The sequence below is a fragment of the Pelodiscus sinensis genome, chromosome 1 (genome assembly GCF_052426305.1).
Source record: "Pelodiscus sinensis isolate ZL-2025 chromosome 1, ASM5242630v1, whole genome shotgun sequence".
NCBI lineage: Eukaryota > Metazoa > Chordata > Testudines > Trionychidae > Pelodiscus > Pelodiscus sinensis.
This window is the reverse complement of record NC_143052.1, coordinates 236,039,253-236,064,302: the sequence shown is the minus strand read 5'-3', so window position 1 is coordinate 236,064,302 and position 25,050 is coordinate 236,039,253. Positions and strand designations below refer to the sequence as shown.

Genomic DNA, 25,050 nt, shown 5'->3' with positions numbered 1-25,050 from the left:
AGTATAAAGAAAACTAAAAGACAAAGTAATAAAAAACATGAAAACAAATTATCCACCAAAAAAGTAGCGGAGAAAAACACCAACAGAAAAAGCTGGATAAGTGTTACAGATCGCTTCTTCTGCACATGGTCCACAGAGGATTTGGGTCTCTTACAAAAACAGAGCCTGGCTCTTTCACTTATCTGTCACAAGCTTTCAGCTGTGGAGGTCACCAGTTGTCCTAGTATCAGCTAAGATGGTGGTCGCCTCATAAGTGATGCTACCTAGTGCAAGTTGTCCCCAAGAAAACAGTGCTATATTAGTGGCGGGAAACCTGTGTCCCACAGGCAGCAAGCAGCCTACCAGGGCCCCACCTTTGGCCCAAGGACCCTGACTGCCCCTCCCTCCCCAAGAGCCTCTCACGCACTGGGGCACCTGAGCCCTCCCTTTCCTGCCCCCCCCTTCCAGCACTTTCAAAGCGCACAAATTGCCTGATTTGCGCTCCATCTACACTCCTCCTCCTCCTCCCTACCAGAGCTGCAATGCCTCCAATCAGCTGTTTGCAGCATTCCAGCAGGCACAGAAGTAAATCAGGAGATACCTACCCTCCAAAAGTACTGGGAGGGAGGGGGAAGGAGTGGGGAAGTAAGGGACTCAGTTGCCCCAGTGCGCAAGAGGTTCATGGGGGCAGATGGAGGGCCATGGGGCTGCCAGTGAAACTCCAGTGGCACACGGGCTGCTGCAGCCCACTGAAGTGAAGGAGGGTCACTCATGAAGCCCACCCACCATTCCTGATTGCCCATCCCTGCACTATATTCTGTTCTATGAAGGATCCTGGATTTGGCACCAAGTCTGAGTCAGCCTTCTACCACAACTAGCCCTTATCCAAAGCATAACAATAAGACAATATACTTCAAGACAATTGTGGAAACTGCACAGTGTATTAAGCAAGACACAAATACCAGTGGACCTGACACTGCCAAGTCCAGTCCTCCGGTCTACCTTCATCTTTCCACTAGGCACAATCTTCATTTGCCACAGTCTAGCACAGCAGTTTTTAGAATTCTCACCACTATGCTGGCACCACTCCTCTTTGCCAATATATGTAAAAAGCCAATATAAGCTTCCTAAAGCTTCAAAATAACTTCTCTGCTCCCCTGAAATCCTCTGCCTCACATCTAGAACACCTGAATCCTGGGGGGGGGGGGGGTCCATTTCTTACAAAGTGAGAAAAACAAGTCCAGGAGAGCTGGCAGTATTTTAAAGAAGTCTTATTGAAGGCACAGAAAGAAACCATCCCAATGCGTAGCAAGAGAGGCAAACATGATAGGAGACCGGATTGGCTTACAGGGGAAATCCTTGGTGAACTAAAGCACAAAAAGGAAGCTTACAAAAAGTGGAAACTTGGACAAATGACCAGGGAGGGGTTTAAATGTATAGCTTGAGAATGCCAGGGGGGTTATCAGGAAGGTGAAAGCACAAATGGAATGGCGACTGGCTAAGGATGTGAAGGATAACAAGAAAGGTTTCTACAGGCATGTTAACAAGAAGAAGGTGATCAGAGAGGATGTGCGGCCCCTACTGGATGAAGGGGGTAACCTAGTGACAGATGATGTGGGGAAAGCTGAAGTACTCAATGCTTTCTTTGCCTCTGTATTCACGGACCAGGTGGGCTCCCGGACTAATGCGTTAAGTGATGCAAGATGGGATGAAGATGGACAGCCCATGGTGGGTAAAGAACAGGTTAGGAACTATTTAGAAAAGCTAAACATACACAAATCCATAGGTCTGGACTTAATGCATCCGAGGGTACTGAGGGAGTTGGCAAATGTCATTGAGGAGCCTTTGGCCATTATCTTTGAAAAGTCATGGAGATCGGGAGAAATCCTGGATGATTGGAAAAAGGCAAATGTAGTGCCCATCTTCAAAAAAGGGAAGGAGGACGATCCAGGGAACTATGGGCCGGTCAGTCTTACCTCGGTTCCTGGAAAAATCATGGAAGGGATCCTTAAGGAATCCATTTTGAGACACTTGGAAGAAAGGAAAGTGATTAGGAATAGTCAGCATGGATTCACAAAGGGTAAGTCATGCCTAATGAATCTGATTAGCTTCTATGATGAGGTAACTGGCTCTGTGGATGTGGGAAAGTCAGTGGATGTGATATACCTTCACTTTAGCAAAGCTTTTGATATGGTCTCCCACAATATTCTTGCCAGCAAGTTAAGGGAATGTGGATTGGATAAATGGACGGTAAGATGGATAGAAGGATGGCTAGAAGACTGGGCCCAGCGGGTAGTGATCAACGGCTGGATGTCAGGATGGCGGTCGGTTTCTAGTGGAGTGCCCCAAGGTTCGGTTCTAGGACCGGTTTTGTTCAATATCTTTATTAATGACCTGGATGAGGGGATGGATTGCACCCTCAGCAAGTTTGCGGATGACACTAAGCTAGGGGGAGAGGTAGATATGCTTGAGGGCAGAGATAGGGTCCAGAGTGACTTAGACAAATTGGAGGATTGGGCCACAAGAAATCTGATGAGGTTCAACAAGGACAAGTGCAGAGTCCTGCACTTGGGATGGAAGAATCCCAAGCATTGTTCCAGGCTGGGGACCAACCAGCTAAGTAGTAGTTCTGCAGAAAAGGACCTGAGGGTTACAGTGGATGAGAAGCTGGATATGAGTCGTCAGTGTGCCCTTGTAGCCAAGAAGGCTAATGGCATATTAGGTTGCATTAAGAGGAGCATTGCCAGCAGATCCAGAGATGTTATTATTCCCCTTTATTCGGCTTTGGTGAGGCCACATCTGGAGTAGTGTGTGCAGTTCTGGACTCCCCCGCCCCCCCCCCCCACTACAAAAAGGATGTGGACTCATTGGAGAGGGTCCAGCGGAGGGCAACAAAAATGATTAGGGGGCTGGAGCATATTACTTATGAGGAAAGGCTGAGGGAGATTGGTCTGTTTAGTCTGCAGAAACAAAGAGTGAAGGGGGATTTGATAGCAGCCTTCAACTTCCTGAAGGGAGGTTCCAAAGAGGATGGAGAGAGGCTGTTCTCAGTGGTGACAGATGGCAGAACAAGGAGCAATGGTCTCAAGTTGTGGTGGGAGACATCCAGGTTGGATATTAGGAAATACTATTTCACTAGGAGAGTGGTGAAGCACGGGAATGGGTTACTTAGGGAAGTAGTGGAGTCTCCATCCCTAGAGGTGTTTAAGTGTTGGCTTGACAAAGCCCTGGCCGGGTTGATTTAGTTGGGATTGGTCCTGCCTAGAGCAGGGGGCTGGACTTGATGACCTTCTGAGGTCTCTTCCAGCCCTATGGTTCTATGATTCTAGGTGCAGATTCTCCTAACTATGGACATTCCGTGCAGCCCTGTTCACTTTCCCTGGGCAGGGGGACAGCGATAGTTCAAAGGAGAGCTTTGTAAAACCAATAATTGTGTCAAAGTGCAAGATCTTAAATTTCTACAGCAGCTGAATTGGGAGGAAGGGAACTTTGCCAATCAAAAATAAACAAAATGCCTCATTTACAGTTGAGAAGTGGGTCAGTTGCACAGTAAGAACAAAAACAAAAATGACAGAGAAAAGGCAAAAGAAGTAAAATATGAAACACTCAGTTAAACATTCCTAAATCACATTTTAGCATCTTTATTTCTCATGAAGTGACTCACTATAGGCAGGCGCCTGCAGTAGCATTCATGGGAACAAGTTAAGTGGCTAGGGGAATGGAGATTTCATGCACAAGGATTTCCCTTTTGCTTATGATATGTTCTTCCAGTTACACTGCAGGTTGCTAAAAAAAACTCCCAATAAGTGACAGATTTTCAGGGATCATGTGTGTTTTCCCACTGCCTGTTCCTGCACTTGCATCCAAAATGCTTTGACAAGCTAGTTGCAGTTAATTTACATTATATGGGCTGTTGAATTTATACTGGGATTTCCACTCAGTTCTTACCAAACACATTTAAAACTAGAAACAGCCGTTGGAATTCAATTCAGAAGGGGAAAAAAACGGCTGCAGTGGAAAATATCCATACAGTGGTGAAAAGCTGCAGAAACACCTCATATATCCTACTAGCAAATAGAAGTTTTATTTCCAGGACTGGCCTCTTCACTAGACAAACATCCATGGTGTCCTCTGTGATGGCCCCGCTAAGCCTTATGAAAATTGGCTTATGAATATGCATATGCATAATTTGAAAATGCTTTATGCAAAACAGACCATGTAACACCTCAATTTTATGGTTGCTATCTGCTAGATCTGTATATCCTATTTTTGTACATGTATCATTCTTATATGTGAAGTTAGAAATACGAAATGTGGATCGGTTTATAGTTCTAAATGTGTTTAAGAGAGCCATCACTGCTGCCCCAGAAACCTAATAACTCAGTGATGAACTCAACAAGCTTGTTTGTCCAGTAAACTCACATGTTGGCCCTAGAAAGACATCTGACTAAGCCACCTGGTACTGGAATCCATTTTGAACCTGGTATTTTTCCATGGGAATGGGGGATACCAAGCAAAGGGTTCTCACTTTGGGTTAAGTCAATTTAAGCAAGAGGAAGCAATCAGCTTCTGTCTTCAGCTAGCTTTTGAAACTGCTCATCACGCCCTAAGGAAACAAAGAACTTCGAAGAAGGTCATCTTAAATGAAGAAGTGGGTTGTGCCCACCAAAGCTCATGATATTATACATATATTTTTGGTAGTCTCTACAGCAGGGCTACTCAACTTCGGAAGCCCCGGGGGTCATAATGATACTCACAGCACATGCTGAGGGCTACAACTTAAGTGTGGTTGCATATACATGGAAATATATGCAAATAACGCCGTTCACACTGATGGGCAGGACTACATAACACACAGGCCCCATTTAAAGTAGTTCTGCTGATATTAATAAAATGCAATGTTTACTCAATTTCCACCCATATGCCAGCACTTTTAATGAGCACTTTTTAAAAGAAAATTGTACGCCAGTGTTGTGTGCGTTTAGCTTGAAGCTTCAGATTTTGCATTTCTTGGAGTGATTTTACATGGAAAAAGTTTTAGAAATGTCTGTCTGTGGGTCTGTTTGTTGAAGAACTCCTCCTCAACAGTAAAAGCTAGGACCACCAAATTAGGCATGCAGCTTCCTCTTATCCTAACTTAAATCAAGGTCAAGATTTGGTTGTGCCAAGAAACGGGAAGTGCTGGGAATGGTACTACAGTGGAGTCCCAATTATCCTACCTACACGGGACCAACAGGTGGTTTGGATTAATGAAAATGTCGGCTAATACGGAGTACAGAACATGACCTGTACAGTAGTTGATTCAGGTGCTCCGTGCGAAGGGCAGCAGCAGCCGGAGCAACGGGGCAGCGAGCGGGGCCATTCTCCCGGCCTGTGCCCAGGGGCTGAAGGGTGGAAAGCGGCCAGGCAGGGATGGGGACCAAGCGGAGCCAGCAGGAGGCTCCGACTCGCAGGCTGGACTCTCAATCACCCGCCGTGCGCTGCAATTCAAGGGACGTCAGCAGCTGGGGCAGGAGAAACGGGCCCGGTCACATGCAGGCGGGCGTCCGGCGGCAGCACGGGGTTTTAGTTTTGCTTTCAGGAGCTGCTGCTGGAGCCTCTTCAGCCGGGGAGGCTGCATGCGGCATGGCAGTGCGCGGCGGCTGGCCTTGGGGGCCGCATACTCACGCTGCACTAGGCTGGCTGGGGATTTCTCGCGGAACCCCTGACAATGGTCCACGGAACCTCAGGGTTTATCCGGCTATGTCGGATAAAGCGGAATGTTGGCTCACCGAAGGTTGGATAATCCGGACTCTACTGTATTTCCATATCATGGAAAGGGAAAGGACAGAGAGAATGCCACTGGGGACACCGAGGCCTCATGGGAGAGCTATCTGCTGAGTGACCACTAGAGGTAACTGCACCAACAAAGGAATGGCCAGTGGGGCTGAGGCTCCTCCATCTTGCCTGTCAGCACACTGGTAAGTAGGCCCTCTTCCCCAAATCTTTTCCCCTTCAGCTCTTGCTCACAGTGCCAGGGGGAGGGAGGGGAAAGCCCCTGGCGGCTAGGGAAAAGGAAGCAGAAGGTCCCTGGCAGCCGGGCAGGAAGCCACGCTAGCCGGCCAGGTAGGGGGAGAGAAAGCACTGCCGGATGGGACCTTCACCCATGAGTCTCTTCTCACTCCTGCACACTCCACACCGCCAGCCCCCTGTCCTGGAGGACCCAAGCAATACCAAGTAAATCTTCTAGTGCTTTTATAAAAAAAAAAAAAAAAAAAAAAAAATCACACTGGTGATCTCTGCAGGGTAGGAAAAATGGTGATATATTTGCAAGTTTTTTCTGTGGTGACTGATCACCGCTACACCCAGGAGACAATATGGAAGAACTTATGTGGATTCTGACCCCTTCTGGATTCAGTTTGGCTGCCACTGAATGTGTGTCAGTGATACACTTATGCCAGCTAGCTACGGAGCAAGGGTTCCCAAACGTTTTGACACAGGGACCAGTAAATCCATCAACGAACTTTTGGAGGACCAGTAATGTTAATTTGCATATTCATTAATCAAATGAATATTCAAATAAGTTGTTTCTGGTCCTCCCAAAACACCCAGTGCCAGCTTTAGCAAAGCTTTTGATATAGTCATCCACAATATTCTTGCCAGCAAGTTAAGGAATATGGATTGGATAAATGGACTATAAGACAGACAGAAAGCTGGTTAGACCAGGGTTTTCCAAACGTTTTACTTTAGTTGGAACCCTATTTTTTTTTCCCCAGCAATGTTTTTTGCAGCCCCAAAATATAAACACATAAAAAACAAACTGAGAAAATACCAGACATGTCTGGTATTTTCTCATTAGGTAAGTTTTATTATTACTAGATGTATCAGTTTGTAGTTTCGAACTGCCTGGCTGGTAAATGTGCTCAGGCTGCATGAGTGTGTCTACCAGCCAGCCAGTTCGCAACTACTCGAGGGGGTGTGTGTGGGAGGGCGGGGGGACAATAGAATCCCCAGGCTGGACTAACTTGAGCTTTGCAGGGGGGGGGGAAGCGCCCCGAGATCTACATATGGCCGGGTCAGTCCCGCTCCCCGCCGACCGATTCACTCCCCGCTCCGCTCCCTCCCCTGTGCCTCTGGCCAGCCCCACTTCTCCCAACCCCCTCCCGGACAGCCAGTTCTTCCCCGCTTCTTCTCCCAATCTTCCTTGGCCAGCCCTGCTGCCCGCTTCCGGTGGTCGCTTCTTCCCCCCCCCCCCAACCACCACCTCCATCTTCCCCAGCCAGCTCCCCCAGCTACAGAAGGGAAGGTTAACTTTGGTTACAAGTTAGTTCGGACCATGGAAAATTACCTCATGCTAATGTAACAGCACTTTCTGTCATAAAATCTGCATCTAGGGTTTGGTTTTAAGACTGGACTGGAGTTTAGCCAGCATTTTTCACATGCAACCCTTCGTATGTTCTGTTTTGTAAAGTAACACCATCAAGGGATTCATACTTGATACTTCCCTCTCAGTAAGAATGAGATTTACCCAGCATTGCTTGGGTCTTTAACTCAATTTTTGTTGGTTTTTTTTTTTAATCAAAATGGACGTGCTTAATTTAAGTCATTGTTCTGGGATAGGGCTGTGGATGAGGGGTTCAGTATGCAGGGTGCCCTGTGGAAAGAGGACTACTCCAGCCCTCTCTCCTGCAGCAGCTTTGGGCCAATTAACACACACAGAAAGTTTTAAGACTGATTTCACATTAACATAAGCAAATCAATTCCCCCAATCTTTAGTCGTCATTCCACAGCCAAGACTAAGGCCTCATCTATACAAAAATAACCACATTTAAAGAGTTTGAGTTACAAATAATTTGTTTACTATTTATTCTTGCCCACATGGACAAAATAAGCATGTTCTAAAACTGTGTTTTAGCTTGGAATTCAATCGTGGTTCTCTAATGTGGTTATAATGGGGTTTATCTCTGGCATGAAAACACATGTAGCTTTTTATGGCCATTGTGGTCTTGACTACTCTAGGAAAATGAGTTATCTAATTCACCACCCATGGTGAAGCTGAAATATAGAGGTTTAACTAAAGAGGACAGGGGGTGATTTTCACAAATATTCACGTAAGAACGTTCCAGTTTTAGTCAGCTACAATTTCCAAGTTGAACATTTTTCTACTTGTTTAGTAGACAGACCTCTGATTTTGACAGCATAATACTACTAACCCTCACGTTACTCCTACTCCTGGTAGAGATGTCCCATCATTACAGAAATAGCAGGAGATTTCACAGAACAGCGTTCATGAAGACACAGTTCTTAAGCTGAGTTACATGGCCTAAATGTAAAAGCACCTAACTCCTTTCTATACTGCAGTGGATACCAGTGAAGATAAGAATTAGGAGTCTGAATTTTCCCAGTGCAGGTGTAACCAAGTATTATGTCCCAGGTCTTATAGAAATTTACACACACTTTATTTGGGGACTACAAAAACTGACAAACTGAAACTTTAATCTGTTTGCATGTTTGGGGCCTGTAACACTCATCTTGCTCATAATAAATCTAAACCAGCGTAAAAACAGCTGTAGCCTATTTTCACTGTTTGCACTACATTGCTATTGATGACAATAGAGATACATTTGTGTTAGGGTAACAGAAGGACATTTTAAGAAAAGGGTCAATGCAGACAAGGTGTATCTTAAACTTGTGCACAAGACAAAACCTTTCACAAAGTCCCTCTTTACTCACAAGAGTAAACATAACATTAATTTCATATCATGGCATGATTTATTTTGTGTTCTACTCCAAGTATGTCAAAGCAATCCAAGTATCACACAGTTACTGTGAACACACAGTTACTATCACAGTGCGATATCCACTTCTTATCTAGTGCACTGCAACATGCTATAAAATGGTTCAGTTATGCCTAGGAATAAGTCATTAAAACCGTCCCATATTAAGGGAATTATATTGCACTTGGGGTTGCAGAAAAATTCCCTCAACAGGGTTATAAATCCAATTTGGCCCCAGCTAAAATGGTATAATACAAACCAAGTTATAGGGTTTTATAGGACAACCAAATGAAAACTGGATCTCTTAACAAGGCTGCTTTGACAGATGGGACCAAAACCTTAAAGATTAGAACTGGCATAATTAAGGGTGTGTGGCAGGAGTATAGCTACCCCAGTTCTCTTCCCCGCTTCCTAATATTGCAGTACAGCATCAGCATTGGGTAAGAGGCCAATTCCTGAGGCAGGACTTGAAATGGGAGTGTTACCAAATGAGCCATAGTGATACTTCCTGGTCAAAAATCCTTTATCTCCTGCCCGCCCTTAACACACACATACACTATCAAGTAATGCTGCTGTGAAGGACCTTTATGAAAATCAATTGCCCTTTGTTTCTTCCAACCTTGAAGCAGGTTCTCAGATAAGGAATGTTTAAAAAACAAAATCAATAATTTTAGTAGAGACTCACAAAAGTCTGAATATGTAATCAGTCTTTTGTGAAGATTCAAGTTTTAGCACAAAAGAGGAACAAGCAGATATAAGTTAAACAAGACCTCTTCTATATAGGTCAGCTATTTTAGAACATTCTTCTTTACTATCACCCCCTTCTGCCATGTTAGCTGACTTCTTTGTGAACTGCACGGTGCTGGAACCCTGGCAACGTTCTTTGTGCAGTTTCCTTCTCCATAGTTATGCTTTGCCTTGTCTACAGCTTCCAATTGGTTCCGTTTCAGTCACCCTAACAGGGCGTGATTTGCGCCAGGGCTGAGCCCTAGCACCTCCATGAATGACAGTTCATAGCCTTGGCACCTGTGGGCATGCCACATCAATTATGAAAGTACAACAATTGCCTGAGTCCGGGCACCAATTTTATTACAAATTAAGCACTGCGCTTTAGCCTCCCCAACACCATAATTCACCCTATCTCCATTTTCACCTGTGCCCCACCTTTGCTATGGACACCCTTTTAGCTAGTTTTCTTGTTCCCTAGGTTCAGACTTCTTTAGCATTTGTGGAGCACAGCTAACCGGGGGATCCATTAAATCCACTCCAGAAATCAGAACGGATACTGAAAACATCCCCTTATCTAGCAACTGGTTCCGGCATTGCAGTCAGGAACTTATTTGGAATATGTCCAAGGTCCAAATAACTGACTAGATTCAGTTGTTAGATTCATTCTCTTTGTTGAGCAATAAAATCATTGTTTCCACTAGCTGGGTTCCTTTCACTCTTCGGGGAAAAATCTGTCTTAAATTAACTTAATTCTACTGTGTAGCAACTATGAAATAGCAGATGAACATCCATCTGCCACAAAAGGATCGGGGTATAACTTCAGTGTTGTGAGCGTCACTTCAGGGTCCAATATGCAAACAAGTCCTTCTGTGATAACGGATGCCCTGGTTTGGACAAAAGTATCACTCACAATTTGTGGAGCACAGCTAACCGGAGGGGTCCATTAAATTGGACTGTCAAGGCACCAGGAGGAGAATAGCCCCATACAGATGTCAGTCAACATGGCAGACTGTGCAAGCACTGGTCTGTTAATTGGCTAAGCATCTGTCACAGCTGCAAAGAGATCAATTGCCATGGTGAAGCAGTGGAGGGAGGGGAAGAGCTATATTGCTCAGGATTGGTACAGAAGCTGTGTTTGAACTGAATTTGCTAATAGTAACAATTAATTATGCAAATACTCTTTTCAGAGCTGCCCAATTGGCAGCAGAGCCACTCCACTCTTTGTAACTCCTTCTCCAAAATGATACATTAAGGCTGGATGGAGTGCTTTCTAAGCTTCTGTGCAACTTAAGAAAAGTTTCTAGAGATTTCTTTGGACTGAAATGGAGCGTAACTTTTGGAACAGATTAGAATAGGAGAGAGGGATTCATGGAGTACAGGAGAGAGTAACCAAAAGAATACAGACTGTAAGCGCTCTCCCAGTCCTGTTCCATATCATATCCTAATTCTCCACACTGACATTGCCTGCCCAAAAATTGTACAACTTTCTACAAAAACAAGTAAGCCTCTCACCCTTCAGATAGGACTGCAACAAATACTTGGACAAAGTCAGACCTGCTCTACATTAGGAAGCAGGAACACGTCTATATGGTTGTCAGCAACTCTGTTAACTGAATCAAGGCTCAAGACAAATGCACATGTAAAACACAGATAATCTAGCAACATAACGTACTTAAAGTTCGTTCGGTGGTCATGGTATTGGTAGAAAAGTGAGGGGTCATAGAAACGTACAGAATTATAATTTAAATGGTGTCATCCTTTGTGCCCGGCAAGGGCATTCCCCTAACCCGAGTCCCTGGCTCCCAACTCCAGGCCCTCTGGTTAGCAGGAAGTTTTGACACTACAATATAATTGGAAATGGGTTGAGTTCAGTATCATTTTAAAGCCATATTCTTCCATGAACATAATGGTACCAAATGTGCCAAACCTAGCGTAACTATGTAGCTATATATTCAATACAATGCTTAAAAATCAACTTATCCAAAAATACTTTAATACGGGGATGCAATACTTTTACCTAAAAAAAGACACTGATCATTGGCAACCCTTGGAAAGTAGGTTTGAGAAGTAGGATTGACAATGTTTATTCAAAATCATGGTAAGTGCCATCTTCATCTAAGTCATTGGGTATGTCTACACTACCAAGTTTTGTTGACAGATTTATGTCGAAGCCCAAATGTTGACAAAACAAAAACTCCCAAAAGGTGTGCACACTTGTTTGTCACCAGATCAAGTCATTATTGGGGGCACCATCACTGACAGTGCAAGCAATCCACTGCAGGTATGTATCCCACAGTGCCGTGTGGTGGGAAGGCAGAGCTGATCCCTATGCATCTTGGAATTCCCTCCTAGTTCTCCCACAGCATCCTCAGCTGCCAGGAGTGGCATCATGAGTAGCTCTTTGAGCTCTCCCTGCTGAGGAATACCAAAGCAGCACAGCTTCTCTCCCCCTCCCCGGGCATCAGCAGCCTGCCTGCGCACAACAGGAGCATTCCAGTGATTTGTTCTTTGTTTCCCAAACTGAGCAGCTCATTCAGCTGTCAGATACATACCCGATGCCCATGTCAGGACGTAAGGCAGGGGAAGGCTTTGCCTTCAAACTGCCAGGCACAGCCCAGCCCTGCCTACACTCCTCCCCCAGAATACCTGCTGTAGGTGTTCTGGGAGCGGAGAGTTGCTGCCCCCCAGGGCCACTCTCCAGGGGGTGGGGAGGCCCAGCTTGGTTACATGGCATGCCCTCTTCCCTCCCTGGTGCTCTGGGCCTAGAGAGGCTTGGCTGGGCTGAGCAGCACAGCACACCCTGCCTCCTCCCTCCCCTGGTTCTCAAAAGGCTGGACTTGGCTAGACCATGCAGCATGATGTGTCTTCCACCAGGGCTGGGGAGGCTGCAGTGAGTGTGCACCAGTCCCCCTCCCCATAGCTGGAAGGGGGGAGCACTCATGTGGCACACCGCCCCACATCCCGGGAGTGGGAAGGGGCGGGGCCTACCAGAAGGGGCAGGGCTGGAGGTGGGGCTCAGGGCTTGCCTCCTCCAACCCATGCTTCCTGAAGCTTTAGGGGTGGGAGGGTAGAGAGGCAGCATAAGCCTGCAAGGCAGCAGCGATCAAAGCTGAGCAGAGTCATCAGGACAGGCATTGTGTGATTCTATCAGAAGCCAGTTCTGTCGACAAAACAAACAGCAGTGTCTACACTGGCTTCCTCGCCAATAAAGGTAGATGAAAAAAAAATCTCTTGTAGGAGTGGAAGTTGTCTCAACGCTCTCACTGTTGTGTCACCAAAAGGAAGGTTTTAATGACTGAATTCTGTAGTGTAGACTAAGACAAAGCCTTAGTGCCACCCTAATCCTCATCCAGGCCACACTCGTACAACTCCATACAAGACAGGATGCAGGCCAAAAATATGCATCTGGTCTTTGCACATGGGTATTAGCAAATGGCTTTAAAAAAACTCCTGTAAGATGGGAGAAAACAGGATAAAGTGCCAATCTATAAAAAAAAGTGGAATATGGCCAACCCAGGGAACTACACAACAGTCATCTTAACTTCTGTGCTCAGACAGATAATGGATCAAGTAATCATGCAATCAGTTTGCAAATAATAGAAGATAATAAGTAGTAAGTAAGAGCATGGATTTGTCAACAACAAATCATGTGAAACCAACCTAACAGCTTTCTCCAAAAGGGTAACATGTTTTGTGGATGGGGGAAAGCTGTAGATATAATATCTTAATTTCAGCAAGGCTTTTGATATGGTCTTGCATGACCTTCTTATAAACAAACTAAGAACATACAGACTCATTAACTGAGTATAGGACAAGAAGCAATGGGCTTAAATCACAGAAAAGGAGATTTAGGTTGGGCATTAGGAAAAACTTCCTATCAGGGGCTGTGTCTAGACTACATGGCTCCATCGACGGAGGCATGTAGATTTGTGTATTCGAAAAAGGGAAATGAAGCGGCGATTTAAATAATTGCTGCTTCATTTAAATTTACATGGATGCCGCGCTGAGCCGACAAACAGCTGGCCAGCTGTTTGTCCGCTCGGCGCGCTAGTCTGGACGCTCCCCTGCCGACATCAAAGCCCTTTGTCGGCAGCCCCGTTATTCCTCGTGGGATGAGGTTTACCGGGGCTGCCGACAAAGGGCTTTGATGTCGGCAGGGGAGCGTCCAGACTAGCGCGCTGAGAGGACAAATAGCTGATCAGCTGTTTGTCGGCTCAGCGCGGCAGCCATGTAAATTTAAATGAAGCCGCGATTATTTTAATTGCGGCTTCATTTCCCTTTTTCGAATACACAAATCTACATGCCTCCGTCGACGGAGGCATGTAGTTTAGACGTACCCAGGGTGTTTACGCTTCAAAATAAATTGCTTAGGGAGGCTGTGGAATCTCCATCATTGGACATTTTAAAGAACAAGTTAGACAAATACCTGTCAGGAGTGGGTTAGTTATTACATACTCATGACTTGAGTACAGGAAACTGAACTAGATGACCTGTTGAGGTTCCTTTCAGTTCTACATTTAAAAGATTAGCTGAAAGACTGATTCAGGCACACACAGTATTTTACACAAAACTGATATGGTAATCCATCCTCCAAGACTCATTCAAGAGAGTCACTGCTTAATAATTTGTCCTCTGCAGGTACAAATTTGCCCCTTATCAGTTCTTCTCCATTTATCTACTTTTGGAAAAACATTCACCATCGTAGCTCTGCAAGTGTGGTAATGTTTGTCTTCAAATGGTAAACCCGGCACACGAACTCCCCTTGAGTGATTTGGTGACTCTCTTGGCCATTTCGAGAACCTTCCGAACAAGAAGTCTTAAGAGACTGAATCGAATTGTCCTTCTAGTCAACCTTTCAGTAGCATCACATCCTGAAAAGGTGTGGAAGCCTGGGAGTACAACAGCTTTCAGTGGTCTGAATGGTAGGAACACACGTGAGAGATATACAGCAATTCTGTTTCCCAGAAGCAGACACCAAAACACAATCTTCTAGTTGAATGTGAGCCTGCTGTTTTTTCTGTTTGGAACAGGGGTAGAGTTCACTTATGGATGGCCATAGCTAATGGTTTCTTCAGTGCGTCTTCAGTCTCTAACCGAGTCTCACTCACTACCCTCTCCTTTCCACAGGATTAGTGTCTAGTTCTCTCTCTGAGCCCTGATATGGGGCCATAGCACTCGTGTTTCCCCCTGGAACACAGCTTTCTTTAACAACCCAACAGGGGCCCATCCCTGAAGGGTGGCTCCACCCACTACCCACATGCTCCCCAGTAGCCACACTAGGTTGCTTAGGGGAAACCTCCGCTTCTCTTTTCTGGGGTGGGATGAGGCAGAGCAACAAAGCCTCTAGCAGGCAGACTCTGGGCCTAGTGTACCCTGTCACAGGAAGTCTTGAGTAGCATCTCACAAAGTGCACCACAAGAGCTGCTTCTTGTGCAAAGATGGAATTGAGTGGTACTTCCGTCTCTGGCATGGATGGCATGCAACAGAATTTCAGTGGCAACCTCCACTGAGCAGTGGAAAGCAGCTGCTTCATTATGCTATGTGACAATGAAATTCTTTGCAAGCTGGAGGATTTTTTCCTGCAAGGTGTGCCGTTAACTCATCCTTTGTGCAAGTCCAAGACAGCGGCTTCTTCATTGTGACACGAGTTGTTCGTGGAATCAGTGGATTTTGTCCTGGACAGGTGCAATACCATGGAGTCTCTTCTTTCTAGGAATATTTTTAATTGATCCCTCTGCAAATGTGTCAAACATGAAGTGGATTTCACCACAGGTCTGGTATTTTCTCTGTTGCCTCACAATGAAGTGTTCAGCGAAACCTTGGCTGGCATTAACAGTTTTAGGTATGCCAGGAGCTTGACAAGACCATTTATGATTGTTATGCTGAAAGGCCTCTAATAGCATAAGATCTTTGGTCATATGGTCAGGAGGTGCTGGCTTGCAAGACCCTATGACATATACATTAATTGGCTTTTCACCGGGCCCAGTGTTCTTTCACCCTCAAACATCTATTCGTAATTTCCCAAAGTCTCACACAGATCAGCATCATGCTGCGATCTGGACACAGCCAGGGAGGTGAGCAAACAATGACCTGTCTGTGTTTAGCTCTTTAATAATCCCTGTTGCCTTCACTCTGACTGTCTTCTTTGCAGTCAAGCGCAGATTTAGTCTGTTCTTATCCGTTGGAACCCACAGATCAATAGAGCCTTAGATAATTCTTTGGGTTTTGAAGTCTTCACACAAGTCATGACCCACACTATCCATTCAATCAAAATCTTTAGCAATCTCATCACTAAAGACTGCTTTCATCATGATATTAATGAACTCCAATCTGTCTCTCACAAATCGGTTGACACTAGTGCAAGCAAGCTCATCCTATACCTTTAAAATGGCCCCTTCTTGGCATGGGACAGCAGCTGAGAATAGATGGTGATGGTTATTTTTGGTTATCCTACCCATGCTTACAATATTGTCAAAATCATGGTGAAGCTCGAGGTATGTCAGGAAAGAGCATTTGGATGCTGTTTTATCCCTACCAATCATCCAATGGCTTTCACTGTTCCTTTTTCACATTCTAGGGCTTCAACAAGGCCAAGTGCACAAATGGGAACTGGTGACCTTTCAACAACCTGATTTCCTTTTTGAAATTCCTTCCATATATAATCAATATCACCAAACCACTTTTTCCCCTACTGTTGACATATCAGCTTGAAGCACTCCTCCCATTTAAATGTAACATTTAAAAAATTATTCAGGTATCACGTTCTGAGCACCAACTGATAACACAATACCATCAGTCGAGGGCCACAATTTCACTAGGTCAGGGCTGCATGTTCAACCTGCCCTTACCTTTTTACAACTTAGCTACAGAAATACATGCACTGTCAGACTTCAAGGACTAACCATCATCAGTGTCTCCTCAGCTAACTATGATTAAATAAGCTGAAATTGTGGTGACTCTGGAATGGCTTTATCTACCCTCAAAGTGAAACCGCATTCAGCTAACAAAAAGCCAACCACATCGTTCAGTTGTGTAGCCAGCATGACCTCCCAGCTCCCTTCCAAGTTCCATTACCCCACACTGGACCCAGCTCCCCTAGGCAACAGGCCTACCTTTTTTTAAAATCTCCACTACCATGATCACTGCCTGCTCATTCACGGGGCACTGGGCCAACCTGAGGCTCCTGAAAAAAATGGGCACTCCCATGCCCTCCTTCCACCTGCCCAACCCCATAAGGAATGCCAGCAGGCAGAGAGGAGCAAGGCCCGCTATGCATAGTCCAACCCCACATCCTTGCTGAAGCACTGAGTGGCTGGGCAGGCAGAAGAGGGCAAGTGTCCCACTCCAACCCTATTTCCTAACAGGAGCACCAGGCAGGTACAGCAGGGCAAGACCATGCCATCAAACATTAATCATACATAAAGCCTATTTGATATGAATACCAGTCATGCTTAATTTGATATGCCATATGAATACTACACAGTAATATCCTTCAGGTCAAAATACATGGAAATTTGATGCCAGGGCCTGTAAGTTCAATTGGGAGGGTGACCAACATGAGGGACCTTCTGTCCAAGTATGGTCACTCTTAAAACACATGTCCAGTAAGGAACATAGAGTCTCTGATGGAATGATCAAAGACTATGAGAACTTTGTTTTTCAAGGTTATTTGCCTACTCACATACACACATCCTGAGATACAAAGTACAGTAAAACTCCAATTGCCCAGCATCCAGTGGCCCGGCACTCCCAATAGTCCAACACCAACTGGACCCCGGAAGTGCTCTGGCCAGCTGGAAAACTGGAGCTGCTGTGAGCCCCATGGGCGCTCATGGCTGGGAAAGGGAAGGGGAGAAGGGGATTACACCTCTGTGATGGGTCTGCCGGGACCCACACTACAACCGGCCGGGGGGTGGGCAGGGAATGATGCAGCGAGAAGCAAACCCTCCGTCGTTTTGCAGGAAGGCTGGGGAAGTCCCGCGCCGCCGCCGAGAGTTTCCGGGAGGGGAGCGGGCTCCCCACTCCCCAGACTGCAGTAGCTATCGCAGAGCAGGGGGGTGAGGGGTGGCACTGCAAGACCAACCTGGCAGCACCCCAGCTGCTCTGCTCTGCAGCTTCCCCAAGTCCACCGCTTGTCAGTTTCAGCAGTGGTGGACTTGGGGAAGCGGCGCCGAGCGGAGCAGCTGGGGTGCTGCCGGGCGCCGAGCAGGGGGGTGAGGGGTGGCGCTGTGGGATCAACCCGGCAGCACCCCAGCTGCTCTGCGTCGCTTGCCCAAGTCCGCCGCTGCCGAAACTGACGAGCGGAAGACTTGGAGAAGCTGCAGAGCAGAGCAGCTGGGGTGCTGCCGGGTTGGTCCCGCAGCACCGCCCCTCACCCCCCTGCTCTGTGATAACTACTGCGGTCTAGGGGGTGGTGAGCCCTCTCCCCTCCCAGAAACTCTTGGCGGCAGCGCGGGGCTTCCCCCACCTTCCTGCAAAACGGGGGAGGGTTCGCCCCTTGCCATGCCGTTCCCGTCCACTCCCCGGACGCAGTGCGGGTCCCAGCAGACCAGTCACAGCCCCCCCGCTGGAGTACCTCCCAATACTCCAGCATATCCGATAATCCGGCACCACCTAGGTCCCAAAGGTGCCAGATTATCGGAAGTCTACTGTAGATACATAAAATTATACAGCCCTGAAAATAAAATATGAAAATAGTTTATACGTTTTTATCTTTTAAGGCAGTTAATTCTCTAGCTGCATAATATCTTCCACTTCATGAACAATGCTTACTGTTAGTTTATTTCCTATTGAGATATTCTATGCACTCAGATGAGTTCTATCAACCTATATCCACTGTTTTTCCACAAGTAAAAAGTGAAACTGATCTATAAACCCGCTTTTAAAAAAAAGTGGGAGTTTTATTTATTTTAAAAGACAGACTATTTGTATCTAAAACAGTGCTTAGGACTGACTAGTCTCAAAAAAAAATTCAAATTTAATCCTACATGGGCTTTTCAGCCCATAATGTTTTCCTTTTTCAAAATTAAATCTGAACAACACACAGCAACATGAGCTCTGAACCAAGGACAATATTTTTACAATGCTGTGTAAGATTTGAGCTGCACAATTTCCATTGACTCTAGCAGGCATTATATGACTACTTAAGTTCACTTTGAATTGGAAGTTACTGACAATCTCACAAGTGCATAGCCACTCCAAATGGCATTAACTCTTAGCAGCAGCAAATGTTTACATGATTGGGCCTTCATGATTTACAAGTCCAAGATTGGTTATGTGCTGCTTTCGGGTATCCTAGATATTTTCACCTTCTTAAATCTTCAGCAAAACATTAATTAGAGCAAGGTGATTAAAAAGAAAGCAATTTGTGTGGTGTCCTATTAAGTATAGACAAAATAATCATTTATGCCCATCCATGTCAGCAGTCAGACTGGTAAAGCTCTGGTTTTGAAGCAGAGCAAGCAAGCAATCATAGTGATCCCAATCACTACGGTTAAATTTATAAAACAGTTTCTAGTCAAATCCCACTTTTACACATGCGCACACAGTTCTGTAACCCTGAAACCCCTGGAATTTACAAGTCCAATTACATAAGCAGTCTGAGAGTCTACATTTGAGAAACCCAATGTCTTCACAGCAAGGAGTAGTGTTGGCAGTTGTTTTGCCCAACACTGAAGAATGTACAGTATCGCTCTGTAACCTCCACAAACCTATTACATTGGTACAAAGAACTTATAAATTCTACCGGGGAAGTCTTAAGGCAGGGACGGGGAACCTCAGGCGCAGGGAGCAGATGCAGCCCCCAGCTTGCCTGGATCCAGCCCCCCAAGGCTCAAGCTTCCTCTGGCATTGGCACTCCAGCATTGCCCGCTATGACACTCCAGCTCCCCCATTGTCCCACCGTGGGCCTGGAACACACAAAATCTAGACTCTGGTGCGTGAGGAGACTGTGGGGAGTGTCCTTCTCCTCAGTTGGGGGCCATATCAGTGAGGCTACGTCTAGACTGCAGGCTTCTTTCGGAAGAAGCTTTTTTCAGAAGAGATCTTCCGAAAAAAACTTCTTCCAAAAGACAGCGTCCATACTGCAAAAGTGCATCGAAAAAGCGATCTGCTTTTTTGTAAGAGAGCGTCCAGACTGAATGGACGCTATCTTGCATGTAAGCTGTGATTGCTATGGACAGAATGGCTACCAAGGCACCTGTGCTTTTTCCTTTTCTTCTGAAAGTACTTCCTCTTCCCCGTCCCCACACATATTTTTGTGAAAGAGCTCTTTCAGAAAAAGGCTTCTTTCTTGTAGAATGAGGATTACCAATGCTGGAAAGAACCCCTCTGCTCTTTCGATTTTCTTGTGTAAGAACTCAATTGCAGGTGGACATTCCTCAAGTTTTGTCGGAAAAACGGCCAGCTGATTTTTCTGTGAGACAGCGGCCCCCGACCCAAAAAAGTTCCCCCAGCCCTGCCTTAAAGGATCTAAGTACCTCTTTTAAAAGTTAACTGGTTAAATGATATAATCTTTTGACTGGTTAACCAGGGTCTGGACAGCCCACCATGGGCAGGGGGGCTGCTGCAGCTGGCTGGGGTCCTGCTGCGCTGTGCCATGGGGCTACACTAGCTGGGTGGTGGACTGCTCCTGCTAGCTACAGTGGCAGGGGGTGGGGGAGGAGGAAGGAATGCACCCTCCTGCTGGTTAACTGGTTACCAGGTAAGCATGCCGGTCAGATTAATGCTTATGGGTAACCAATTAACCTTTTACATCCTTAGAAACCTGTGATACAAGCTCCACAAAGGTACTAAGTATCTCAAAATTTCTCTTCCCGTCCTCTTTTCCCTCCCCTGATGGACAAGGGATTGGTACCCTAATCAAAAACAGGTTATGGAAGAATCCTTAATTTTGCAACAACCTGATTTGTGAGTATTTGCTGCGATACTATCACCTGCCATTAAAGAGCACTCGCTCTAAGTCAACACACCCTAGCCTTCCCTGCTTTGCCCACGTGCTGACTGCAGTGAATTCAATAGTCCCTTTTCAAAGAGTCTGACTTGGATAATCTTACCGCTGAAAATTGATTTTTATTAGCCCGTTTTAGGAAGAAAATTTCTAGCTCTTGGCAGACATAATAGTGTAAGTTAAGATCAGCAGAGATCATAACTGAAGTAGTATCAGTTAACCTATCTTTGGCTGCTAGTTTATACATTTTTGAAATGGTTCATCTATAAGGCTCTAATCCACCCTCCTGGGATCCTGTGGCCAAGTTAATATATCCAGTTGGGAGTGTGTATGCACATGTACATCAAAACACAAAACAAGCGAGCAATCTTAACAAATACATGTGTTTATGATGTAACATGGGTCTTTGCTGATTAAAGACCCTGCTTTGTGCACAACACACCATGAGCTTTTTTTTAAAAAATAGCCATATGAAATGAATGAGTTTAGAACAACAGGATGCTTGGTTTAACCATGTGCTCTTCTGAGGCTATATAACACTACCAAAACATACAAACATTTTGTCCAATTCTTAAATCTGAAGTTTATGTGATAACAGCATACAGAATTCAATTCAGTAAGTGGAATCTATGGGAACCACCCTCTTTAGTCTGATCTGTTTAAAATATTTTTAATTAAAACTAATCTCCTTTTAAATAAACTAAAGTTATTACTTATGTACAGATTTAAAAATAGAAACTTTTTTTTTTTTTGGTCTGAGTTAATTTCCCCTCTTTCCCATCTAAAGCTCCTCAGTGAATCCCCCGAGTCAGTTACAACTACTGCATTACACTGCTGAATTCTGCCAGCAATCTGCTCATCATTCTAACAGATGTTTCTGCTTTCAAGCCACTAGGTACTTTATTGGACCCACTTCCCTTTCAGCCTAAAAAGGGCATAAATTACAGGAGTCAATGTGGGTCCATTACACGATTAACCGATAAATCAAGGCTTATCTTATTAACTACACACACGCCCCCACTGCTGCCTCTCTATCAGAGACAACAGGGGTGGGGGGGGCAGGAGGGAGTGGGAGCTGGCTCCCCATGAGCAGGCTCCCCAGGAGCACCAGCTGTATCAAAGGCAGCAGTGCGGGGCGGCAGACAGCCAGTCCGTGTGGGGAGCTGATTTTTAAACTGTCTACCACCCCCACACTGCTGCTTCTGATACAGAGGGAGCAGCACGGGATTTCAGGGAGCTCCCCGGAGGTGGAGCCAGGGGAACACTGACTACTATTCCCATCTCCAGGGACTACCAAATAGTCGTATAACCAATAAGATTCCATGCAGTTACACAACTATGCAATGACATGCTATCCCTACTATAAATGTATTCAAAAGTACTAGTAAAACTCTGATCCTCCAGTCCCTGCCCATTTTTTGAGGAGTACAGGATCTGCGGAAAAAGCTCCCTGCTGTCAGCAGAGCCGCTAGACTTTACTTTCACTTTTGAAAGGGCTTGTGATTGGCACAGTGACTGAACGTGAGTATTCGAATTAAGCCCAGGATATTTAAATCCCGGGCTCATTTGCACTTTCCAAGTGCCTAATATACATCCCTCTGTCGGCAGAGGGGTGTAGCATAGACACACCCCTACTACTATATATTTGAGAGAGTCTGATCAAGAACTCCTCCTACATGCTAAGAGCTAGGGCCACCAAATTTGCTATGCAGCTTCCTCTTCTACTTAGAGCAAGGGAGGGGGGGGGTTGGTTGTGCCAGGCAAATGGGAAGTGTCTGGAATGGGATTGCTCTTCATGAAACCAAACAGGGCAGAGAATCACCAAATCAAGTACAATCCTCAAAACTGACATAACTGAGTCAATGCTGAAAGAGGGCTCCAGCTCAAGGCGGCCAGGGGCACAGGGCCACCTCTGCCCACCAGCCCCAGCACAGAGCTGCCTTAAGCAGTTCCGTTCTGGGCCAACAGGGGGATGTGCCTCCCACACACACTGCGGCAGCTGTGCTGGGGACAGGGGTGGAGGTGCCTTCCCTCCCATCACCAACCGCATCTGCTCCATGCTGGGGCCAGAGGAGCAGGGGCCTACCTCTCCATTCAAGGCATTGAACCTGGAGCTGCTCCGAGCTGCCGGTGGACAGGTGGTGCTTTCATGGCCCCCACTGAGCCTGCAGCCAGGGGAATTGCAGCCCCACCTCCAGCTCTGCCTGCTGGAGCTACAGCAACCATGGAGAGATGTACTTCTCACCCGGCCCCAAGCTGCTGCAGTGAGAGAGGGCTGGGGTTGTCCTCTCTTCTCTGGGCAGCCTGCATACTGAATCCCTTATCCCCCAGCCTAAAGCCATGGTTCAAATGAATGAATTTCATTTTAATTTCCAAAAAATTAACTGAGTTAAGGACCAAGGCAATGCTGGGTAAATCTTCTAGTTTTCTATAAAGGAGAAGGTCGAAATTACATTTAGAAATCAGTATCATCCTCCTTTGAGAACTTTCTGAAAAAATGATGCTACTGATTCTGACATACTGTGGGACCATCTGCAGCAATTCAAGTAAATGTGTCTTTGGCCCTCATGAACACAGAAACCCACAGAAGGGGAGACTGTCTGGAAGGTCAGTGTCTGGAAACAGAAAGTGATCCGCTCTCACATGAAAACCGTGCCATTAAAAACAAGTTAGACCACTTATAAACTCCTATTGTACAGGGGTTGTTTTTCCCCCCCTTTTTCTAAAAAAAGAACATTTCCTTTGCTTACCTCAGTAACATCCATGACTTTGATGGCTGCCAGTTGACCTGTTTTGACATGCCGACCCTGGAAAAACAGAAGGAACAGTCAGCGACGGCATTCCATTTAGTCATTTAAACACATACAAGAGCAGGACAGTTGAAACAAGATTTCCAGGCAGTGGGTTTTCCCCATCCCTGCTGCCTATTATCTTCCTCATTATTTCATGTTAAAGACAGGAGATAAATACTTTTGATAGCTAACCAAAGAACTGTGTGTAAAATACTTACATGATCCATTGAGATAAATCACTTCTCATTAAAAGGATAATTAGCAAGATTGCCAAATTATAGTTAAGCACAAAAGCAATGCATTTGGTTTCAGTGTTCCTTTCCATTTTCTTTAGCATAATTCACAGTCTGCATCCATCTCCCAACACTAGGAAACTGACATTTTAGTCATGTTTATAAGACAAACTACTGCAGATATTGTGTATTCTAAAAAGCTATCTTAGGAGCACACTTAAGCAAGGCACAGAGTAAGAATTTCACCAGTATTCTGCATTTATATGTTGCTGTGAACTCTTAGAAACACCGTGTAAAAAGCATGCAAGTCAGACCTCTACTGAAAAAGAATACATTCTCAGACCTTATCTTCACTGCTTACATGGGGAGGGGTGGGAAAAATTTTACAAGGAAAAAATAAACACATAATAAGATGTGTTTCACTATAAGATCTTTAGTGGAGAGAGACACCTGTGGAGTGTTCCAGGAAATAGTTCAGCAAGGTCACACTATACCATTGCATGGGTTTGACCCTGCCTTGCTTTCCTGGCAGTAACTCAAATGCGACTGTTTTTACACTGTGGTAGTGCATTAGTCATCTCAGTTTAAAAAAAAAAAAAACCCCACCAACTGATCCCCCACAACTCTCCTCTTCTTTGATGTAGACCCCTATACCAAGATCTCTACCCTCACAACCCAATCTGCTATTGCTTCCTTCAAGCCCAGCCACATGTACGTTTTTCTGAACCAGACAATGAAGACTACTCATCTCTCTCACCTCAGACTTTCTTCTTACCCTACCTCCTTCGCTCCAGATACATACAGTTAAAAAAACCCACACTAAATCACAGAGGTCACCAATCTCCCATGCTAGACTATACCCTCGTCAGTCACATTGTCTTTTGTTATAGCCAATCCTGCTCCATTATTTACAAACTTTTCAGGATAGGAACTATGGCCAAGACTGTCAAAAGTTACCAGTGGCTTTGTTTGGCTAACCTTAACATATCTGAATGAAGCCTTGTTTTCTGAGCAACTTCTCAGGGACTTTTTGAAAATACAGACCTTGTAACCTCCTCAAACTTGGCACCCCAAAGTTGAAGCACCCAAAAACCACTAGCCACTTCTGAGCCATGTATATCTTAGAGATGCTACCTATAAGTAGAATGTCTAGTATGCTGTTGGTGCTATTCAACTCAGGACCTACCAACTTCATGGTCTATTTTGGTCAATATCATCAGGGCTCAACAAATCGCTGTTTCTACTCGCCTATGGCAAGTAGATTTCAGCCGGTCACCCCGTTCACCGGCAGTGCACGCATGCGCAATGTGGGTCTTGCGTATGCGCAGTGCGGAGCTGGAGAGTAGATTTTGCCACCATTTGTCAAGCCCTGAGTATCATGGTTATTGGATTTTAAAAATCATAAATCTCTAAATTTCAGCTATTTAAAATCGGAAATTTCACAGGAGGAGTCCTGGCCCAAGAAGGCACTGGAAAGTTGCAAGGTTATTGGGGAAGGGAGGGTAGAGGGCTGCAGTACTACTACTCTTATATCTCAGCTGCTATTGGCAGCAGTGTTGCCTTCAGAGCTGGGTATCTGAAGAGAAGCAGCTGCCACCAGTAACAGTGCAGAA

The 25,050-nt window shown here is 45.5% G+C and overlaps 1 protein-coding gene across 4 annotated transcripts in view; it reads right to left on the bottom strand.

Annotated features, from left to right (window-relative positions):
- Positions 1–25,050, bottom strand: part of MAP4K4 (mitogen-activated protein kinase kinase kinase kinase 4) — a 244,029-nt gene that overhangs the window by 109,170 nt on the left and 109,809 nt on the right. For all 4 annotated transcript variants that reach the window (XM_075917256.2, XM_075917252.2, XM_075917268.2 and 1 more), the window contains exon 3: positions 23,163–23,219. In XM_075917256.2, coding sequence (XP_075773371.2) covers positions 23,163–23,219 — 57 coding nt within the window. The remainder of the gene's footprint in view (positions 1–23,162; positions 23,220–25,050) is intronic.